The sequence below is a fragment of the Phocoena sinus genome, chromosome 21 (genome assembly GCF_008692025.1).
Source record: "Phocoena sinus isolate mPhoSin1 chromosome 21, mPhoSin1.pri, whole genome shotgun sequence".
Classification (NCBI taxonomy): domain Eukaryota; kingdom Metazoa; phylum Chordata; class Mammalia; order Artiodactyla; family Phocoenidae; genus Phocoena; species Phocoena sinus.
The window spans coordinates 17,937,891-17,957,067 of NC_045783.1; the positions used below are offsets into that span (position 1 = coordinate 17,937,891).

At 44.4% G+C, this 19,177-nt stretch overlaps 1 protein-coding gene across 2 annotated transcripts in view; it reads left to right on the plus strand.

Moving 5' to 3' along the window:
• MTMR7 (myotubularin related protein 7) overlaps positions 1 to 19,177 on the plus strand; it is a 96,186-nt gene that overhangs the window by 55,642 nt on the left and 21,367 nt on the right. For both annotated transcript variants that reach the window (XM_032618572.1, XM_032618573.1), the window contains exons 6-7: positions 6,272 to 6,406; positions 15,320 to 15,452. In XM_032618572.1, the coding sequence (XP_032474463.1) occupies positions 6,272 to 6,406; positions 15,320 to 15,452 (268 nt within the window). The remainder of the gene's footprint in view (positions 1 to 6,271; positions 6,407 to 15,319; positions 15,453 to 19,177) is intronic.

Below are 19,177 nucleotides of genomic sequence, written 5' to 3' on the forward strand. Positions count from 1 at the left end.
TCACCTTGGGAGGCTCTGTACTGAAGAGCCTTTGGAATGCCTATTTTAGAAAAGCCCCTAAAAGCCATGGCACGTTCTTTTTCTTTTTTTTTAAATGCAACATAAATATGTTTTTTCAGTATCTTCAGTATAAGAAATCTTTCTTTATGGAGAGTGAGTTTCAGTTTTTAAAATAATATTGGTAAAAGCTAGAATTAGGTTTGTCTGCAACTAAGAGAGACCATAAGTAACCGTGGCTTAAATAGGATAGAATTTTATTTTCTCTCACATAAAACTTCCCAGGTAGGCAGTCGGCCTGGTGTCCTGGTTCTGCCCCACTCAACCCTCAGGGACCCGAGCTCCTCGCACCTTTCTGATCTGCCAGCCCTGGGGTGTCGCCCCCATCACGTGGCGTGAGAGGTGACTTTAGTTCCAGCCGTGACCTCCGCGCGGCAGCAGATGGAAGGGGGCGCAGTGGTGCCCTCGCTGCTTTCGGAGGGAGGCTCCCAAAACTGCCATGTGACAGCGCTGCTCCTATCCTGTTGATCAGAACTGCACAGGGCCTGTGGGAAAAGACAGTCCTGTGGGTAACCGTGGAAATCACAGCTAAAAGCTGTGATTCCATTTCTGTGGAGGATGAGAAGACAAATCTGGGGAGACAAGAATGATCTTCGTTACCTGCTTTAGAGGTCATGTGACTTCAGCCGGGCGAAAACGTTTGGTTTTCAAGTGAGATAACATAGTCTCATCTGACTTTAATCCCAAACTATAAACAATCGCAACAGATGTGTGTGAGTGTGTGCCGTGCATGCACCTATAGGCAGGGCGTGGGACAGGATCTGTGTCCGCTCTTAAAAGGAGGCTTCCAGAAATACACTGAGCAGTGCCAGCTTGGCCAGAGTAAAGCATATGCCTTCTGTGGTGCCCTACTTTGAAGGGAGATATTCACTCAGCCGTGTAATGTCCGTTAATTGAAAGGATATAAGTGGTCTTATTTTCAGTTACTGCTCTGAAATGGCCTAAAGAAGGCAGGTATTTCATTAATATCCTGTATTATTTGACTCCAAATATATCTCAGCCTACACAGAGCTGGCCTGATGGTGAGAGGCAAAGGAAGATGTGAATCTCTTTTTAAAAAAAAAATGATGGGATGAAAAGGGATGTGGAATTTCATGATGTTGTATTTGAATTTAGGATGCCAGGAACATTTACTTTTGTTTTGTAGCATCCATTGATAAAGAAGTAAGAGAGGAGAGGGAAGGAGAATCTTTGATTGTTAATGTCAGAGGCGGGGATGGACCGGGTATTTAGAAAGTGAGCTTAGGCCTGATCCTACTTCTTTTCCTTCTGTTTTGATTTTCTTGAGAAAAGGAATTTTTTTGTCAGTGTGAGTATTATAAAGGGCAAACATGTAATGTCTGAGGATAGGATAGAATTTTTAGCAGTTAGGCCACAGAGACCAGCTTCTTTGCCTCTTGACGTCAGACCCTCATCACCCCATTCCCGCTCTCGTGCTCTGTTCTTTACTTGATCTCCAAGCCCGGAAATGAACTCACACAGCCATCAGTTATGGTTAAAAATAATTGATTTCCTGTACTTAAAATTTTAAAGCAAACAGTACTTTAAGTTTTAGCTCTTCTTACAAGATAGAGAAGGTTTCTAAGCATTGCTAAGAAACCATTCCTGGTTGCCCAGGGAAATACTTCATGTACATGCATGCCCACCCTCCCACACCCACGACCTAAAATCTCTGCTGCAGGTAGAATACGATCAGATTTGTGGTTTTGTAACAACGCTCAAGTTTTAATATCCAGGTTAATTATGTAAATGCTTCCAAGGTGACCAGGGGTTTTTATAGTGGGAGATATCATTAGCGAAGGTGGATTTCTGTGGTTCGGTGGGAGACACAGGAAATATCAGTGCAGTATTTCATGCTGTTGCTTAGAAAAACCCACACATAAACCAGGCATCTTCCGTGAAAAGTAAACAGCTATAAAGTACCTAAGTTTGCGGACCTTTCTTTCTTCCTTTTTGTGATTTTAGACGTTTTAGACTTGAGTATGTATTCCTGCCCCAGTAGAACTCAGGCTTGGGAATAAGAATATCACATTTTCTGGTTAAATTCTGTCCCTCACATAGCCCGTTGTTCCCAAGGAGCACTGAAGATTTGGGTGGTGAGATGAGTTGGCCGGTGTTGGGTAGTGGGAATTGGTGATTAGATTAAGAAAAGGCTTGACATGTACCTCATGTCGTGAACAGGAAGCCCCGTTGAGACCCCTTTGATATAAATCCCCCCGCTGATGGTACATAATTACCTTTGGACCGGCTTTTATCATACATGGTGTTGTAATCACTTCCTGTTCACCCGTTGGTGAGGTCAGGATTCCTGCCCTAGGGTTTACTGGGCTGACTGAACACATGACATGTGACACTGGACAAATGAGGTTTATTAGTTACATATGCCCACTGCCCAGGGGAGGAAGGCACTGCATGGCAGGCAGGGCTGCAGGAAGGTTGCACTCAGGAATAGAGTGAACCAGCAGAGATGGTGTGAGGCAGGCTTTGTGGTCTCAGGAGGATGAGTGGACCCCTGGTTCCCAGGGGAGCATGCGATTGGCTGGTTTGAGTAATTCCATGGGCTGGCAGGGAACGAAACCCACTACTCTGGGGTGAGAAGGGGCTGCATCTGGTCCTTTGGGAGAAGGGTTGCTTAGCTGGGGACTTTATCCACGGAAGCAGAGTATGGAGGGGAGCTTGCTGCTGACCATTTGAGGCCCTGCTGATTTTACCAGCTGTTCAGGGCAGCACTTAACGTTAATTTCAGGCCTTAAACCACACACGAGTTACATAGAGTCTCCAGAATCCTTTTGGATATCGAACGGTTCAACAGCTTTGTAGATCACAGTTAGAGATGTATCAGTGTCACTTGTGTTTGGAAGCCGCGGTATCCTTTGTTCTTTCTTACTAAATATTTTAATTACTTTTAAGAAAGCAGTTCTGCTTTAAATCATTAATAGCATGGTATCCCCAAATCACAGTACAAATCTTTGGGAAGCCCAAGTCTGAAAGATTTCCAAAGAGGCAATTTTCCTTAAGAAAAATATAGACCTTCTTGCCCTTCTTTTATAAATAATGTTTATTGAAACTTACTATGTGTTAGGCATAGTTCTAGGAGTGTTATATACCTCATCACACTCTGTAGTTTTGGTATTATTATTATCCCTGTATTAAAGATGAGAAAAACCAAGGTTCAGAGATGATAGGTAAATTACCTAAGATTATATAGGAAGTGAGAACACACCTTGGATTAAAAGCCAGATCTTTTTGAATCCTGCCTCTTAATTCTGTCTCATGCTTCTTGACTTATTTACACACATGGGCGCTATATTATGTTGGTTCAGAATCCAGGTTCAGGAAGTATTTTGCCTGGATTCAACTCCTAGCTCTGTGACATTGGACAAGTTCCTTTACCTCTCTGTGCTGTGGTTGTCTCATCTATAAAATGGAACAAATAATAGATCTTACCGTATATGGTAGTTGGGAAGATTAAATAAAAATACGCAGAGTTCTTCTAATAGTGCCTACCACATAGTAAGCATTCAAAAAATATTGGCTTTTTTATACATTATCAGTAGCCTTTATAAATGAGGCTCTCATGACAGTTTACCATTGAGGAGTCTTATCTCTGCTCTCAGGTGGCTGACATCAGTAAGAAATGCTGCCAGGTAATGGTGCAATTCTCTCAACAGTCCTGACTCTCTGAGGTGTGTATAGGGTGGACAGGGCACTTAGAGACTACTCACCGCTCTTTACAAAGCGGACAGCTCTATGCCAGCAATCACTGAGTCAGTGATGAATTCTGTTTGGAGCCTATCTATAGATTATTAAGAAAATGTAACTACAAAATATTAACATTTAATATATCTGGTTTAATTTATCGACTACATTTCATAGTGTAACTCTGTTCTGACTTAACCCTTCACTGAAAACTGCTCTCAGCCTGAAGGTAAGTAGTAATAGTTGTCACTAGTTGGCTTCATTTCATGATTGGACCTGCACTAGTTGAGTTCAGGTGCGCCGTATGCTTCCTTGGACAAATTCTCCCCGTTGAGATATGGTCTCTTCCCCGTCTAGCTCTTCTGATAGGATCTAAGAAATTGCCTGATGGTAGCTGTCCTTAATTAGTATTTCTTTAGCCCAGACAAAGCCAGCTCAGAATTGTTTTCTGCTCCAGTCAGAGCGGCTGACCTGACCCCTCTGCACATCATAGGAGACGGGAGCCTGGACGAGCGCAGTGAGAGCATCTGCGGCGCTTTACTCTCTGTCCATCCACTGCAGCTTGCCTTTTGTCCCCAAGCCCCCTCTGGTCCCTGCCGTCACTTTGCCTTGCTGCTGGCCGTCCCCTCGCTGGCCGGCCTCCCATCCACGGTCAGACCCCTGGGGCCCTTTCTCCTCCACTCTGTGGTTGGACTTCTGCTGCCAACAGCTTGAGAATTCAGCAGCCCTGGAACCCCTCTCTTGCCCCTTTGCTTTGCTTCCCACTCCACAGGCACCGGCCCCCTGAATTCTGGCTGCAGGCACAGAGTTCCTGGAGCGCCTCAGCAATTGCCCCTCTCTGTCACAGAAGGTACTGGAACCCTCGGGCGGTTGCCCGGTTACTGGTCTGCAGTTCTCGGTCCTGCCGGGAGCTTCTCTGCTGGAGGATCATATGGTTAGTGAGAACCATCCCTGCCTTCCCCAGCGAGGAGTGCCAAAGCTCACCAAACCCTGGCTAAGGAGTGCTGGCATGGGCTTTAAGGACAGTTAGGCTGTGCTTGGACTCAGAGCTGGAGTGGCTTCCAGGATAAAGCCCTGCATGCAGGCGCCCTGAACGAGCTGGGCCACGGCTGTTTTCAGGGGAGGTTTCCCTGCTCAGCCTGCCCCGAGCCGGGGGGCTGCCTGCATCCTCTTACACAGGGGGCGCCTGGGCTCAGTTCTTCAGAAGAGTCATTCCTAGATTGTATTTGGTGATTTGAGTTCAATTTAAATGTTATAAATCTAAATCCATAAAAAGTACCTTGCCACAAAAGTGTAAGTTTTACAGCTGTGAGGTTGTGGTTATACTCACCTATTAATAACTCAGGGAAATGTTTGTGCTGTTATGTATATTGTTCATGCTGTTGTGTATATATTATTTATTCATTTATTTATTTAGTTTTGGCTGCGTTGGCTCTTTGTTGCTGCGCGTGGGCTTTCTCTAGTTGCAGCGAGCACGGGCTACTCTTCGTTGTGGTGCACAGGCTTCATCGCGGTGGCTTCTCTCGTTGCGGAGCATGGGCTCTAGGCACGCAGGCTTCAGTAGTTGTAGCATGTGGGCTCAGTAGTTGTGGCTCGCAAGCTCTAGAGCACAGGCCCAGTAGCTGTGGCACACGGGCCCAGCTGCTCCGTGGCATGTGGGACCTTGCTGGACCAGGGCTTGAAGCCGCGTCCCCTGCATTGGTAGGCGATTCTCAACCGCTGTGTCACCAGGGCAGTGGTGTAGTGTACTCTTCGAATCGCAGAGTAGAGAAATTGAAGAATAGAATGCAGATCAATTCCCCGGAAAAACCTTGCTTCTAACTTACCTGGTCAGCCCAGGTCCATACCTGCTGTCCTTAGAAGCTAGCAGCAGCCTGGGCTTCATCACTGTGAAAACTCCCCCATTTAGGATTATATTTTTTTTTTTTTTTTTTTTTTTTTTGCGGTACGCGGGCCTCACTGTTGTGGCCTCTCTGTTGCGGAGCACAGGTTCCGGACGCGCGGCACGAACCTGCGTCCCCTGCACCGGCAGGCGGACTCTCAACCACTGCGCCACCAGGGAAGCCCTAGAATTGGTTTTTGGTATTTGTGTTGTTTCTAAATGGGCTAGTAAATGATGGAAACACTAAAGAAGTCACTTTTATAATTTTTATAAGTTTTACTAGAATAGTTACTTACTGTATATTTCTACTTTGGCAGGAAGATGAAACAGTAGTGGTGAAGAGGAAAGCAGGATATTTAACTGGCTTTACGTATCATAATTTGGGTCCCACCTAAACATCCTTACACATTCCTGATTTCTTACGCAGAGAAACTTTTTGCACTGCTTGCCCATAATAGTGGTTTCTTGACTTGAATTAGAAAGAGAGCAACCTCGGTTTCTAGAAGGCATCGATACTTTTACGAGCTAGCGGTGGGCGTCAGTGAATTGGGGGGCCTTGTGAGGGTGGTCTTGAGGGTTCTGGGGAGGTGCCGTCGCACTGCTTCCTCATGCTGCCACGTTGCTTCCCCCCAGGTCTCCATCTGCCGGAGCAGCCAGCCCCTGTCTGGCTTCAGTGCCCGGTGCCTGGAGGACGAGCAGATGCTCCAGGCCATCAGGAAGGCCAGTCCGGGAAGCGACTTCATTTACGTTGTGGACACTCGGCCTAAAGTAGGTGTCACCACGCTGGTGTGTGTCTTTGCCGCTGTGAATCATGGAATGGGAGATGAGGCCATGCTCCCTGACCACCCTCACCCGCTCAGGGAGCCCCATCTGCAGAGGCGCTGTTTCCCTTTGCACAGTCGTGCGTGGCTGCCCTGCTCAGCTGTCTCTGGGGCCCCTGAGGTCGGCAGGTACTTCTGATATTTCCCTTGCTCTGAGCATTGTGCTTGGTACATAGTGCACACAATGAAAGTGTGGTTTCGTGTTGGAGATTACTCTCCTAAATATACCGCATTATTTTTTTGGTTTGTTTATAAAAGGACCGTTTCATTTCTGACAGTATGAAATTTACTGTGGAATTCCTACAGTTCAGTTTTTGTGAGATATTCACCTCTTCTATTGCAAATTCCACTTCTAGTGCTCTGTAGCTATGACTTGGAAAGATTTACAAAATGTAATGTTAAGTAAAAAAAGAAAAGTCACAAATTAAAGTGTATACTACTGTGTCTGTGGAAAAAACCAAACTATAGGTAGGTAAAAATTTAAATTAAAATAGAAAAAGATCTGGAAGGATAAACACTAACCTATTAAAATTGCATGGAGAAGGGGGGAGGCTTGAGGGAGGTAGAGAACTTTCTACTTACCTCGTTTGAAAATATTATTTTATAATTATGCAGGTATTCATATATTAATTTTATAATTGAATAGAACAAGCAACAGGAAATAATCTAGTTATCAATGGGTAGACCAAGTCCATCTTAATGCTTACCACCCACGCAGCTTTATATGTTCTTGACACTAATCAGGGTCAGGTCAAGTATAATTTATAATTTCACTCCTTAGACCCATTTCTTTGTAAACAAGCCAACACATGGAGTCCTCAAAGGTATGTGCCATTGAATACATGGAAACAAAATCACATACAGGGGCGTGGAATATATGGGACAAAATGAGGTGACAGAGAGAAATGGCCTTTATTCAACATATTTGGCATAGGAATTTCTTACCAGTTATGAAAATAGACCTGGACCTATGACTGTGAGAGAGAGCTGCGTGTTCTTTCTCCACGTGGGTGGAACAGTGTCCAAGATAGACCGTGAAGCAACAAGAGTGAACTACAGAAAATCTGTAATGCCATGTATGTAATAATAATTAAATTATAAAAATTATACATTGTTCTATAGTTTTTTCATTGAAAAAAGTTTGGAGGTGTGTAGAGTAAACTGTTAACAGTGGCTTTTCTTGTGAGGTGAGAGGAGGATTTTAAGAAACCTTTATTTTATAAATTACAGTGTGAGAGAATTTTTAATCATAAAAAGGTTGAAAGAACATAAGGACTTCAAAATGTTACACATAAAAGTTACCATGTGACCCAGTAATTCCACTCCTAATTTAAGAAAAATGAAAACATATGTCCACACAGAAACTTCTAAGTGAATATTCACTGTTAATAATAGCCCCAAAGTAGAAACAACCAAGTTCCATCAACTGAGAATGGATTAATAAAATATGGTATATCCATTCCCTGGAATATTTTTTGGCTATTATTACTAAAGGAATGAAGTACTGATAGGTGCTGCAACATGGATGGACCTTGAAAGTGTTAGGCTAAGTGAAGTCAGCCACAGAGGATTACATATTGTATGATTCCATTTACATGAAATGTCTCTATGACAAATCCGTAGAGACATCAGGCAGGGCGGTGGTTGCCTAGGGCTAGGGGAATGGGAGGCGACACAGAGGGTTTCTTTTTGGGGTGATTAAAATGTTCTAAAAATAGATTGTGGTGACATGGTATATTCACAGTTCTGTGAATATACCAAACACCATTGAACTGTATACTTTACATGGATAGATTGTATGGCATGTGAATTCTATGTCAAAGAAGCTATGAAAAAAAAAAAAGGACATAGAAACATTAGAACAGAAAGGAGGAAATATGACCAACGGCCCAAGTCACTTCAAAGTCTACACTGATGTTAGGAGTGGGTAATTACAGATAGGGTCTATACTCGTGGCCGATAAGAGAAATCATGGAAACTGGATGCTATCCATTGTGTAGCCACTCAGACTGGCAATCTCGCTGCTTCTCTGAGCCCTATTTCATTAAACATTGTGATTCACGGTCTCGATCACTAACTTTGATGTCTTCCCAGTGTAAGATCACTCACATACTGCCCTCAGAACAGTCCCTTCCTCTCTAACGGGAGGGTAGCTGTGGGATGGCCGTGGAGGGGTGGGCAGTGAGGATGAGTTACTCTCAGATACCAGATCAGCAGACCAGCCATGCAGCTCAGGGACAAAACATGTTGCAGCTGGATCACATTCTAGTAGATGACACGTAAAGGAGTCCCTTCCTTTTGGACAGATTTTCAAAGCACAGCAGGGAAGAGCTTCAGACTGGGGAAGAAATAGCTTCTCTGCTTGAAGGTTTTCACTCGAAAGATGCCAGGCTCTGACTCTTATTCTCTCTTTCGATTTGTGCTTTCTCTCTGCTTCATCCTTCTCGCATTGACTGTTTCCCTCCTGTCATCGTGCCTTTTGCGTCGGGACAGTGGAGCTGCTCTGAATTTCCTAACAGTCAGAGACAACTGAATGCATGCCTGTCCTAGACACACGTACTGAAGACAAGATAAGAAAAGGACGGGAAGACAGGGCCTTTAAAGTGAATTGGGGTGCCCTTCTCCGATCCCATTTTCCTAGGTTTAAATAAAGGCAGACAGGTTCGCCTGCTGCTTTAAGGGCCAACGACCCAAGCGTGTACTACGCTATGCAGACCTTCCGGGAAATGTGGCAGCTGTTGGGCCAGGCATAGTCCAGACGTAACATAAATTAATCCAGAGGATTTGATTTGAAGGCTATATTTAGCACTGAGTGCGTTTGCTCTTGGCTGTAAGAAGTTGGATGCTAATCCCTTAAAGAAAATTGGTGTCTCATACAAGTCATGCCCTCTACCTATTTCCCAGGCACACACACCTTCGCAGGAGTCTTCACCTGTTTGCTTAGAGCTCTCATTCTTTTAAAGATCTCGTCCGTTGATTTTTATTCCTCGGTAGCCGGGAGACCCGGTCCATGTTTGCTGTGGGTGGTGGACAGACAGATGGGCCCTGGCCAGGTTTGCTCACAGGTTTACTGAAAAGGAGAAAGGCTAGAAGTCATTCTTGTCCTTGGAGCAAGGCTCGCCCCGGATGCTGCCTGTTCAGATGAAAGCCTCTGCATTACTTGTTGATGTTAAAATCTCAGGAGGCAAAGGCAGTGAGGGCCTCAGCATGAACTGAGTATCTGTTAAGAAAAATCATACCCTCGAGGTCATATGTTACTGCTAGAATTTGGTGCATTAAGAAGATAGGAGATCATGTTGATGCCATAGTTGTTGGATTTTAAAATGATATCGAACTCCTTCTATCTCAGCCTCGCTCATGACCTTAACATTACTTTGTTCTAGGACTTTGCTGAGCTTGTAAAAATGCCAGGCACTTTCCCATTCAGTTCTTATTATAATCCTGCAAATTCGGAGCTGTTCTTTTCTGTTTATGGGTAAGGTCTCAGATTGAGAGAGGTTCAGTCATGTGTCCAAGGTCAAGCCATTCAAATCTAGGGTTATCTGACGCCCGAGCCCATGCTACTTCTGTTTGATCACGGTCTGTTGACAGCGATATCCAGGGGAGCCTTGGGTCCACTGTCAGGTTCCACAGGGTTCCCCTTCTGAGCACATTTGCAGGGAGGCTGGAAACTCAGAGCTGAAGGACCAACCACAGGCTCGTACACGCTCAGGCCGGGGCAAGAGGTGTGAGCAGGCCTGTGAGCCAGGCTCTGACGCTGGCGGCCTGGGAGGGGTGCCGGGCCGTGGAGGGAAGGGGTGAGCAGGCCGGCCGGGGGCTCAGCTCACGCCCGGCCCCTTGTCCTGGCTCTTCCTCCAAAGACAGCTTAGTGGTTAAACGGCCTCTGATTTCACCTTGTGAGCGATTCTTTAGCTGTGAGACAGGAGGTCATGTTGGAAGTTTTCCTGTGTCTCTGGAATCAGTAATTAGGTGGTTTCCACTCACTGAATCCTGTGAGGGGGGGATCTGGGAGGATCTGTTGTAGAGATCGGGGTGCGTGACAGAGGGGCAGCTAGGAGGTCACTTCGGCTTGGGATGTGTGGCCGACCTGTTCCACTGCGGCAGTGAGCAGGGGAGGGGGAGCCGCGGGCGTTTAGTGGCAGTGGGGCATCTGCTCTCCCTCTTTGGCAGGACAGGGATGGAGGGAGGACCTGTGGGTCCAGTGGACACTGAGAAAGAAACTTGTATGTGAGCCATCTTGCTGAGGCCCGGCTTCCACCCCCAACTGGAGGTTCCCAGCTGCAGCCGACTGTGGGGTATGTGCTGGGGAGGGAAGCCGGGGGCCTCGGAAGAGGCTCAAGCCAAGGTGGGTCTCATGTCAGCGAGCTGTGTACCTCCTCCTCCCGGGAGCCCATGGACTTGCCCTAGGATTTGGACACTTAATGCCAGAGAGGGCAGTGCTGGTCAGCCAGTGTTAACCGGAAAAGCAGTGATGACCAATGGAGGGAGAACAGCAGCCTCGTCCAGCTTTACAAAGAGATACTTGCCTCCTCTTTTATCCCCCTCCCCAATATAAAGATAGAGCCTAGAAGAAGGAGGAAAAGGAAAGTACCAGAGCAGACCCCTCACCAGTCCAAACAGCCTATAATAAGAGAAGGAGAAAATTTTGCATCATATATGGGGTTGGGATTTTAAGTTGAGCTGGACGGTGATTTAAAAGTTATTAATTCTTCCTTCGGGGGTAGGAAAGGAGGATTTTGATAGCACAGTTGTAGACAGTAGTTGCAAGAAATAAAATCATCTCTTATTCTCATGTGTATATCACAAGATAAGATTCTTCATTTCACCAGATACAGATGTAGGGAGAGAAAAGGACCATTAATTGACACCACAGGCTAGAACGTGGTCCAGGCCTCCTTCTGCCAAGACCAACTTCAATTCTCATTTTTCAGCCACGTCAGGTCAGGTCCTGGCATTCAGGTACAGAATGTGCTCTGCTGAAATGCTAGACTCCGGGACTGAGATGCTGACCGGCTGACCTTGAACTTGACATGCAGATTGTGGTCGACTGCGTTTCCATGATTTCGATGTGTCTGATGGATGATTTAAGATTGCGGGGCAAAGAATCTGATTCTGTTCTTGTTTTAACGTTCTTGGCCTGCTCACCTCTCAGCCTCACTCTGTTAACACATTCATTTGGTTGGTCAGCCCGTCAGTAAATCTTCCCCGAGTGCCTGCTCTGTGCCAGCTTGATGCATAGGGTCCTGGCCATAAATGAGACCAGCCGCCTTTCTGTGCAGCTCACGTCCTCTGCCCCACTCCAGTGGATCTTCTCTGTCATGGATACTAAATCTCAAATGTTTCAGTTAATCCTGCTCAGAAGCCTTCAGTGGCTCTCTACTGCCACAGATAATCTCAAGTCCTCCTTCCATCATGAAACGTTACCCCTGAGGCCCGAGGCCACGTGGGGCTGTTCCAGATTCTAACTACTGCCACCGCCTCCACCAGGCTCTCAGCTCCTGCCCAGTCCTGGTGGGTGTTATCTGTCGTTATTTGGTGTTGTGTGCTCGCACTTCCATACTTGATGGTAAGCTTGTGGTGGCTGGGACTACTTCTTATTCACGTTTTTATTCCATTCAGTGCCTGGCACACAGTAGGCGTTCGTTAAGTGTTTGTTGAGAATGAGTGGATTTTTTTGTTTCACTTATGAGTTTTTTTGCACCCAAAGATGCTGAGGTGATCAAATAGCAGAGTGACCTTGGATTAGGAAACAGGGCACTTTTTCCAGTACCACTTTTCAGTTGTCCGTTGTGTTCTTTAAGCATAGGTTGAAACTGGAATGCTGTTACCCCCATTGTTTTATCTGTTTGAGAATTTCTTTTCTAAATTAGACTTTCTATGTTGAGATAATTGTAGATTCACATGCAGTTGTAGGAAATAATACAGAAGGATGCCTTGTACATTTTACCCACTTTCCCCCAGTGGTAACATCTTGCAAAGCTGTGTACAGCATTGCAACCAGGATATTGACATTGATAAAATCCACCAATCTTGTTCCATTTTTCCCAGTTTTACTGTAGTCGTGTGTGTGTGTGTGTATATGTGTGTGTGTGTGTGTGTGTGTGTGTGTTTAGTCTATAAAGTCTTATCACATATGTATGTTTGTATATTCAGTACCACAGTCAAGATAGAGAACAATTACATCACCACAAATAACCACTAATCTGTTCTCCACCTCTATAAGCTTGTCATTTCAAGCACGTTCTGTAATTGAAAACATATAGTATGTGACCTTTTGAGGTTTTTTTTTTTCACTATTTGAGAACTTTTAGGGGCCGAAATGAACAGCTTTTTCTTTGCCTGTGAAATGGAGTTCTCAGCCTAAGGGACAGGGCACCAAACTAGACTTAGTGTTTTATTTATATAAGAGATACTCTAACTGAATGAATATACCTATAGGTCCAAGATAGTTTCTGAATTTCTTATTAATTATGAAACTGTATTTTCTGCTTTGAAGGGTCAGCTAGTGCCCCATTTTCCTGACAGGGCCTGTAAAATATGTGGAAACCTTGAGAAAGTACACTTCGGATGGTAGATTAAATATTGCCACCTTCTGTTCATCATGAGAAGTACCGTTGACTTTTAAGAGGCCATCTTGTGTGGCTCCTTTGCTTTTAAAGAAGACCATCGATAAATTCTCCTAGGTCATAGGTAATCAACTACTAAAAAATGTGAACATTGGGTCCTAATTATAGATTAAAATAATAATAGTGTTTTGGTTTTTATTCACTGCACTGTTTAAAAAGAGTATGGTATGTGGTGAGAAGGCTTAACTTGAATTATTCAAGATACAGAATAAATATAAGGTTCATGTAACATAAAGATACTTGCACATATCCTATTAACCATTTTATTTATGAAGCTTGTAAAGAATAAGCCAGCAACTTTGGGAAATAATTATACAAACCAGTGATACTTTTATAATAGTATGTTTCAAAAGAACAATGTCTATAGGTAATTTTAGAAAAATTTTCCTCTTAAAATATTTTTAAAATTTAAAGCATGAACATCAGTTGTCTTAAAAATAACACTATTTTTATATTTTTTTCTTTATTGAGACCAAACCCTTTATCCTTCTCATAGCATGCCTGGGAGAAAGGGGATGATCTTTTCGTAAGTGGGAAACAGGGTAGTGGGGCGTGCCCCAGCTGATGTCACGTGAGCTGAATCACGGAGCAGGAAAGTGAGGGGCCTGCCATATGTTTTTTTCTGTTATTTAAATTACAAACCCACTATATCTGGTTTGTAACAAAGCCTGGAGGAGCATCTGGAGTAGTATTGGCAGCCGCTCCCCACACGTGCTGCCTCTGTCTGTCTGCTGCAGCAGCTGCGAAATTGGTATAGCCTTCCATTCATTTCTGTTCTGCTTACCCCAGCATGCATAAACGTAAATGCATGTCTGTAGGTCGGCTTGTTTTACAAAAAATGGGATAACTGTATGAATATTATTCTGGAGCTTACTCTTTTCACTTCACATGTCATGGCCCAGTATCTCCTCTCTTCTCCCCTCCCTCCCCACCCCTCTTTTATTTCTTTCCCTCCTCCCTCCCTCTCCCCGCAATATCTAGACATTTATATATCTGTCTGTCTCTATCTCTGTGTCTCTACTTGAGCCTATTAGAAGTCCAGGGTATGAATATACCATAATTCATCCAATCATGGCCCTATGGAGATATTCATAGGTTTTCCGTTTTTTTACTCTCAACTATTAAAAAAAAAAAAAGATTGCGGTAAACATCCTTGGACATCTGTCTTTATGTGCTGGTATTTTTATAGTGTCAGATTCTCACACATAGGAAATCTGGGTCAAAAAATACGTATGCTTTTAACTTAACTTGGCTTCTTAAGCTTAGATTTTTAAAAAGTATGAATATCCCCCCGAGTGCTGCATTGTGGTCCTAAAAATGGATATGTTTTTGGTAATGAGTTCTCTGCCTGGGCTAGCCCTTCTGCCCTTTGTGGGCAGAGGAAGAGAATGGTCAGTGCATATTGGTGTCTAGGATGTGATGGCCGGCTTAGCTGAACAGCAAGAATGGAGTATTCACAATAATACATTCATTCTAGAAATCTGTATTTCTCAGCTAAGGCAGGACTTGTCCGCTTCTTGATTTTAGTTACACAGGAATAAGGCAGAAGTTTGCATATCATAAATTTCTTCTTCAAAGTCCATCACCATTTAACCCAGTTTGCATTAGGAACCGTGACTTTTTATAGATGAAATTATGATAATGAATGTGATAGAAAAAAATCCTCTCTGGAGATTTAAATAGGGTGGCCAGAGGACATGTCTTGCCCTCTCTCTGTTTTGTTCAGCGTTTCCTGCTCAAAGTTGAACTGGGTACCTGAGGGATTCTTGTAGGCAAATTAGAATGACGTAACTATTCCTATACGTTGATGTGTTTGTTGGCATTCTAATACTGGAAGATATAATACTTTAACTTACAGAGCTTTATGTTGCCAACTGTATCTGCAGATATTCTTCTGCCAACCTAAGGCTGTCATGTTTGGTATTAAATTGGGGCGACTTGGCTCTGTACAGAATCCCACATTGGATTTGGCATCTCTGACAGGGAACGTCTCCAAAAGGGCTTATCTCTAGGATGCTTCCAGCTCAGAACATGTTGCCACATCGACAAACTGATGTTGTTGAACGTAAGCTCAGCACGAGTGTCTGTAGCTACCTAGCCCAGCGCGGTGTTCCCGGGGTTTAAAGCATGTTTCTGCACATCATGTTGAATGTTCTAATGGATATTAGCCGTGAAGTGTTGTGATTGTTTCATGAATATCACTGGTGACTGTTCTGTTTTGCTGCCCACTGCAGCTTAATGCGATGGCAAATCGTGCTGCAGGGAAAGGCTATGAGAACGAAGACAATTATTCCAATATCAAGTTTCAGTTTATCGGGATAGAGAACATCCATGTCATGAGGAACAGTCTGCAAAAAATGCTGGAAGGTAAACCATTTCCTTATGCACAGCATTTAAAAAATGCAGTTAAATGATTTAATGACAAGACGGAATAAGATGGTCTGTTGATGTGAAAACTGTGCTTTACTTCGATGTTGTTTGCAAGGGTGGGATCAGTTGGGAAGAGTATCAAAATGCAGGGACTCTTTAAACACGTAACAGCTTTTCTCTTCGTTTCTGGTGTCATCGTGGAGTGGTTTTGTCACGTGGTATTAGCTGCCGGCCTCTCTCCGGTGGTACCTAACACCTGAGATAAAAGTGCACGGGGATATTTTTTCTTTTCTCTCTCATAATTGTAGTTTGACCCATATTCAAGACCATTGGGAGATAAAGCAGTCCGACGTCGAAACCGCCAGTTGTCCATGTGTGGACGTGAGGCTCATAAACTGAACCCGAGCGGCTGAATGGCCTTGAGAAGGATGTTGGGGGGTCCTGGTTCTCCCTTCCATCAGCAGCTACTGCTGCAGTGCGCTCCCTCCACCCACCCCACCCAGCGAGCACCACGAGACGCGTACGCCCAGGCTTCTGTACTCACAGGGAGAGCAGGTCGCAAAGCTGGGTTATGCAACGTAGAGGAGTTATTCATGTGGCCACACCAGCCGTAAACTAATTGCCAGGAATCACATATTCCAGGCAAAACCAGCCTCGTTTACTGCTTATGCTCTCGCGATTGTCAAGGCCCAAGGAGGAGTCTGTTGTTATCTCCACCACTTCTCCCTCTTGTGGGAACTGAAGAGAAAGAGGATGCATAACCCAGGGCTTTGTGCCTCTGGACCAGGGGAGGCTGTAAATGCTGGGCTCGCACTTCTGGGGGGAAGCCCTGGGGAGGCGGCGCTGTGTGCCAGGGAAGTGGGCAGTCCGGTCTGAACCGGAAATGCGGGGTCTGTAGTGAAGAGGGACAAAGTGCCGAATTCCCTTTTTCTCGGGGTACACGTTTGCTCTCAGTAACCCGTGCAGTTCAGTGCTTAATCAGAGCAGGATGTAGTGAGACGCTAGCGGTGGGGCTGGAGGAACTTGAGTGTCACAGACAAGCCTGATTGCCGTTCTCCTTCCTGGATTCCCGGGGTCATCTCAGTCATTATGAGACTTTGAACACGTCATGTACCTTCTTTGGGGCTCTGTTACCTGCTGTAAATGGAGAGGATTGGACTAATAATTTCTGTGGACCTATCCAGCCCTGACAGTCTGTGAGTCCACACTTTGATGCCCCTGATTGCAAATAGTTTAAAATTGAGGGTTTGAATGGTTAGACGAAACCTCTTCCTGCATTTAAAAAAAAAAAAATAATAACGGCCCCAGAGCTGTCTATCTCCATCTTACCTCCACGTGACATTTGCCATGTCTCAGGGGACAGGAGGATGCCTTCCTTGGGCATTAAACTTCGTAAACTTTGGGAGATTATCATGGGCGGTGTGGCTCTCCCTGCTATAAGCTGTGCTTTTTAAACATTGAAAAACTGGACTAGCTTGGTACTGTAACTGAACGGGTAGTCTAGTTTTAGTGTGAAGAGCGTTCAGTATCAGAATCATTAAAACATTTGCATGCTTTATAGTTTTCATTTGGTAATTTCATAAGCTGACTTTTGAGAATATATATTTTCTTCTATGCGGAAGGCGGCTCCCAGGAGTGCTTGGAACATGGCGATTTGGCTTTTGTTTTAAAATTAGCATTTACTTGGTTTCTTATTAGGAACCATGTCTGCTGCCCTCATACCTTTGGTCTGACTCGCTATTTCTAAAGGACCAGCAAACGGACCGAGTTCCAGAGGGAGGGCAGCCTGTGTTTCATAAGGGATCGTGGTTCTTCTGCATCACTTTTTCAGCTCTGTGTCAGTGCAATAAGCAAGGACAACTTTCTGGATGCCTTTCAGGGGACTTGACCAATGTTTGACTATCTGTTTCTACCAAGTAAATTATAAACTGCTCGTGGAAGCTCAGCTGATGAACTGATGCAATCCGACCCACCTTCTGAGGCTTTTATCCTTCAGACAGCTGTCTTGGCATCAAAGCGATCAGAAGGTTTGTACTGCTGGTCACTTGGTAGGCAGTGGAATAATGCATTCCCTTCACGATTATTATTTTTTTTTTCAAAATTTCTCTTATCAGGGATATTGGTATTATCAGGAGAGATTCTGAATAACAGAAATGAAAAACTGTTCGCATTCTGGCCCGAAATAGCCCTGTCTGTGAGCAACAGCTGCAGGATATTTCATCAGAAACTGAAATCTAGGACCAAGTTCACATCCGGTGTAGGTCCTTTTATGGAGCTGATTGATTGCATGACTTTGGTTTCTAAGTTCTAAACCAAACTATTTTGTGGCATTCACACCTCCCAGTGAGATAATAATGAAGCCTTTCAGTTATGTAGCAATTGTGTGATTTATTAAGTGCTTTCCACAGAGCCTTTCCTCTTGATCATATAAATAATGGTTTTTCCCTCAAATAATAAAAGGATGCCCTATATTTTCTTTCTTTTGTTGTTGTTGAAACAGGCAGTGGAAGAACCTGGAATAGGCTCTTTCCGTGGCTGAGGAAATTGTTATCAGATGTGGAAATAAAAACCTCCTAGGGCATCCTTGATCTGGGGGGAGGAAATCAGTTAGAGGGAGGGAGAGAGGGGCACATGGAATTACCTGACATCCGGGCTTTGAGATTGAGCTGCACTGTCGCGCCTCTTCGTAAATAAATACCTGTTTTCGAGGTAGGCGGGTGTTTATGGGAAAGACATGATGGCAGTGACACCTTCCTGTTTTTCAGTCAGCCTGCTCCACCTTTTGTATGTTGCTCAGAAAATTGACCTTTCTCTCCACCACTAGTTTTGGCGTGTCTGGATTCTACATGAATCTTAGATTAATATTGTATAGTATAGTTCTGTATAACTGACCCCTTATTCATTGATTTGTGCATTTCACTAAAAACAGAGCACCTGCTATGTGCCGGGCTTCCTCAGTATTTTTACTTAAATGATTCACGAATGGGCAGACCTTGAAGATATCACAGGTTCGGTTCCAGACCACCTCAGTAAAATGAATACCGCTATAAAGTGAGTCGCACGGACTTTTTGGTTTCCCAGTGCACGTGAAAGTTAGGTTCACCCTATCCTGTAGTCTGTTCAGTGTGCAATAGCATTACGTCTAAAAAAGCACTGTGCGTACCTTAGTTTAAAAATATTTGATTGCTTAAAAGATGTAACCATCATCTGAGCTTTCAGAGAGTTGTAATCTTTTCACTGGTGGAGGGTTTGAAATATTTCGAGAATTACCAAAATGTGGTACAGAGGTATGAATTGAGCAAACACTGTTGGGAAAATGGTGCCGATAGACTTGCTCGATGCAGGGTTGCCACAGACCTTCAACCTATACAACACACAATATCTGTGAAGTACAGTAAAATGAGGTCTGCCTGTATTTGATCTCACAGCAATAGTGTGCTGTGCGTAATATTATCTGCACTTTATAGATGAAGAAAGTGTCTCAGTGAAGTTAGGCAACTCAACCTAATTCTTTAAAGAAAAATAAGTTGAAACAAACATAGAAAAACATTTAAACTTGCTCTGATAATTAAAGAAATGTAGTTAAGGGGCTTCCCTGGTGGCGCAGTGGTTGAGAGTCCGCCTGCTGATGCAGGGGACACAGGTTCGTGCCCCGGTCCAGGAAGATCCCACATGCCGCGGAGCGGCTGGGCCCGTGAGCCATGGCCGCTGAGCCTGCACGT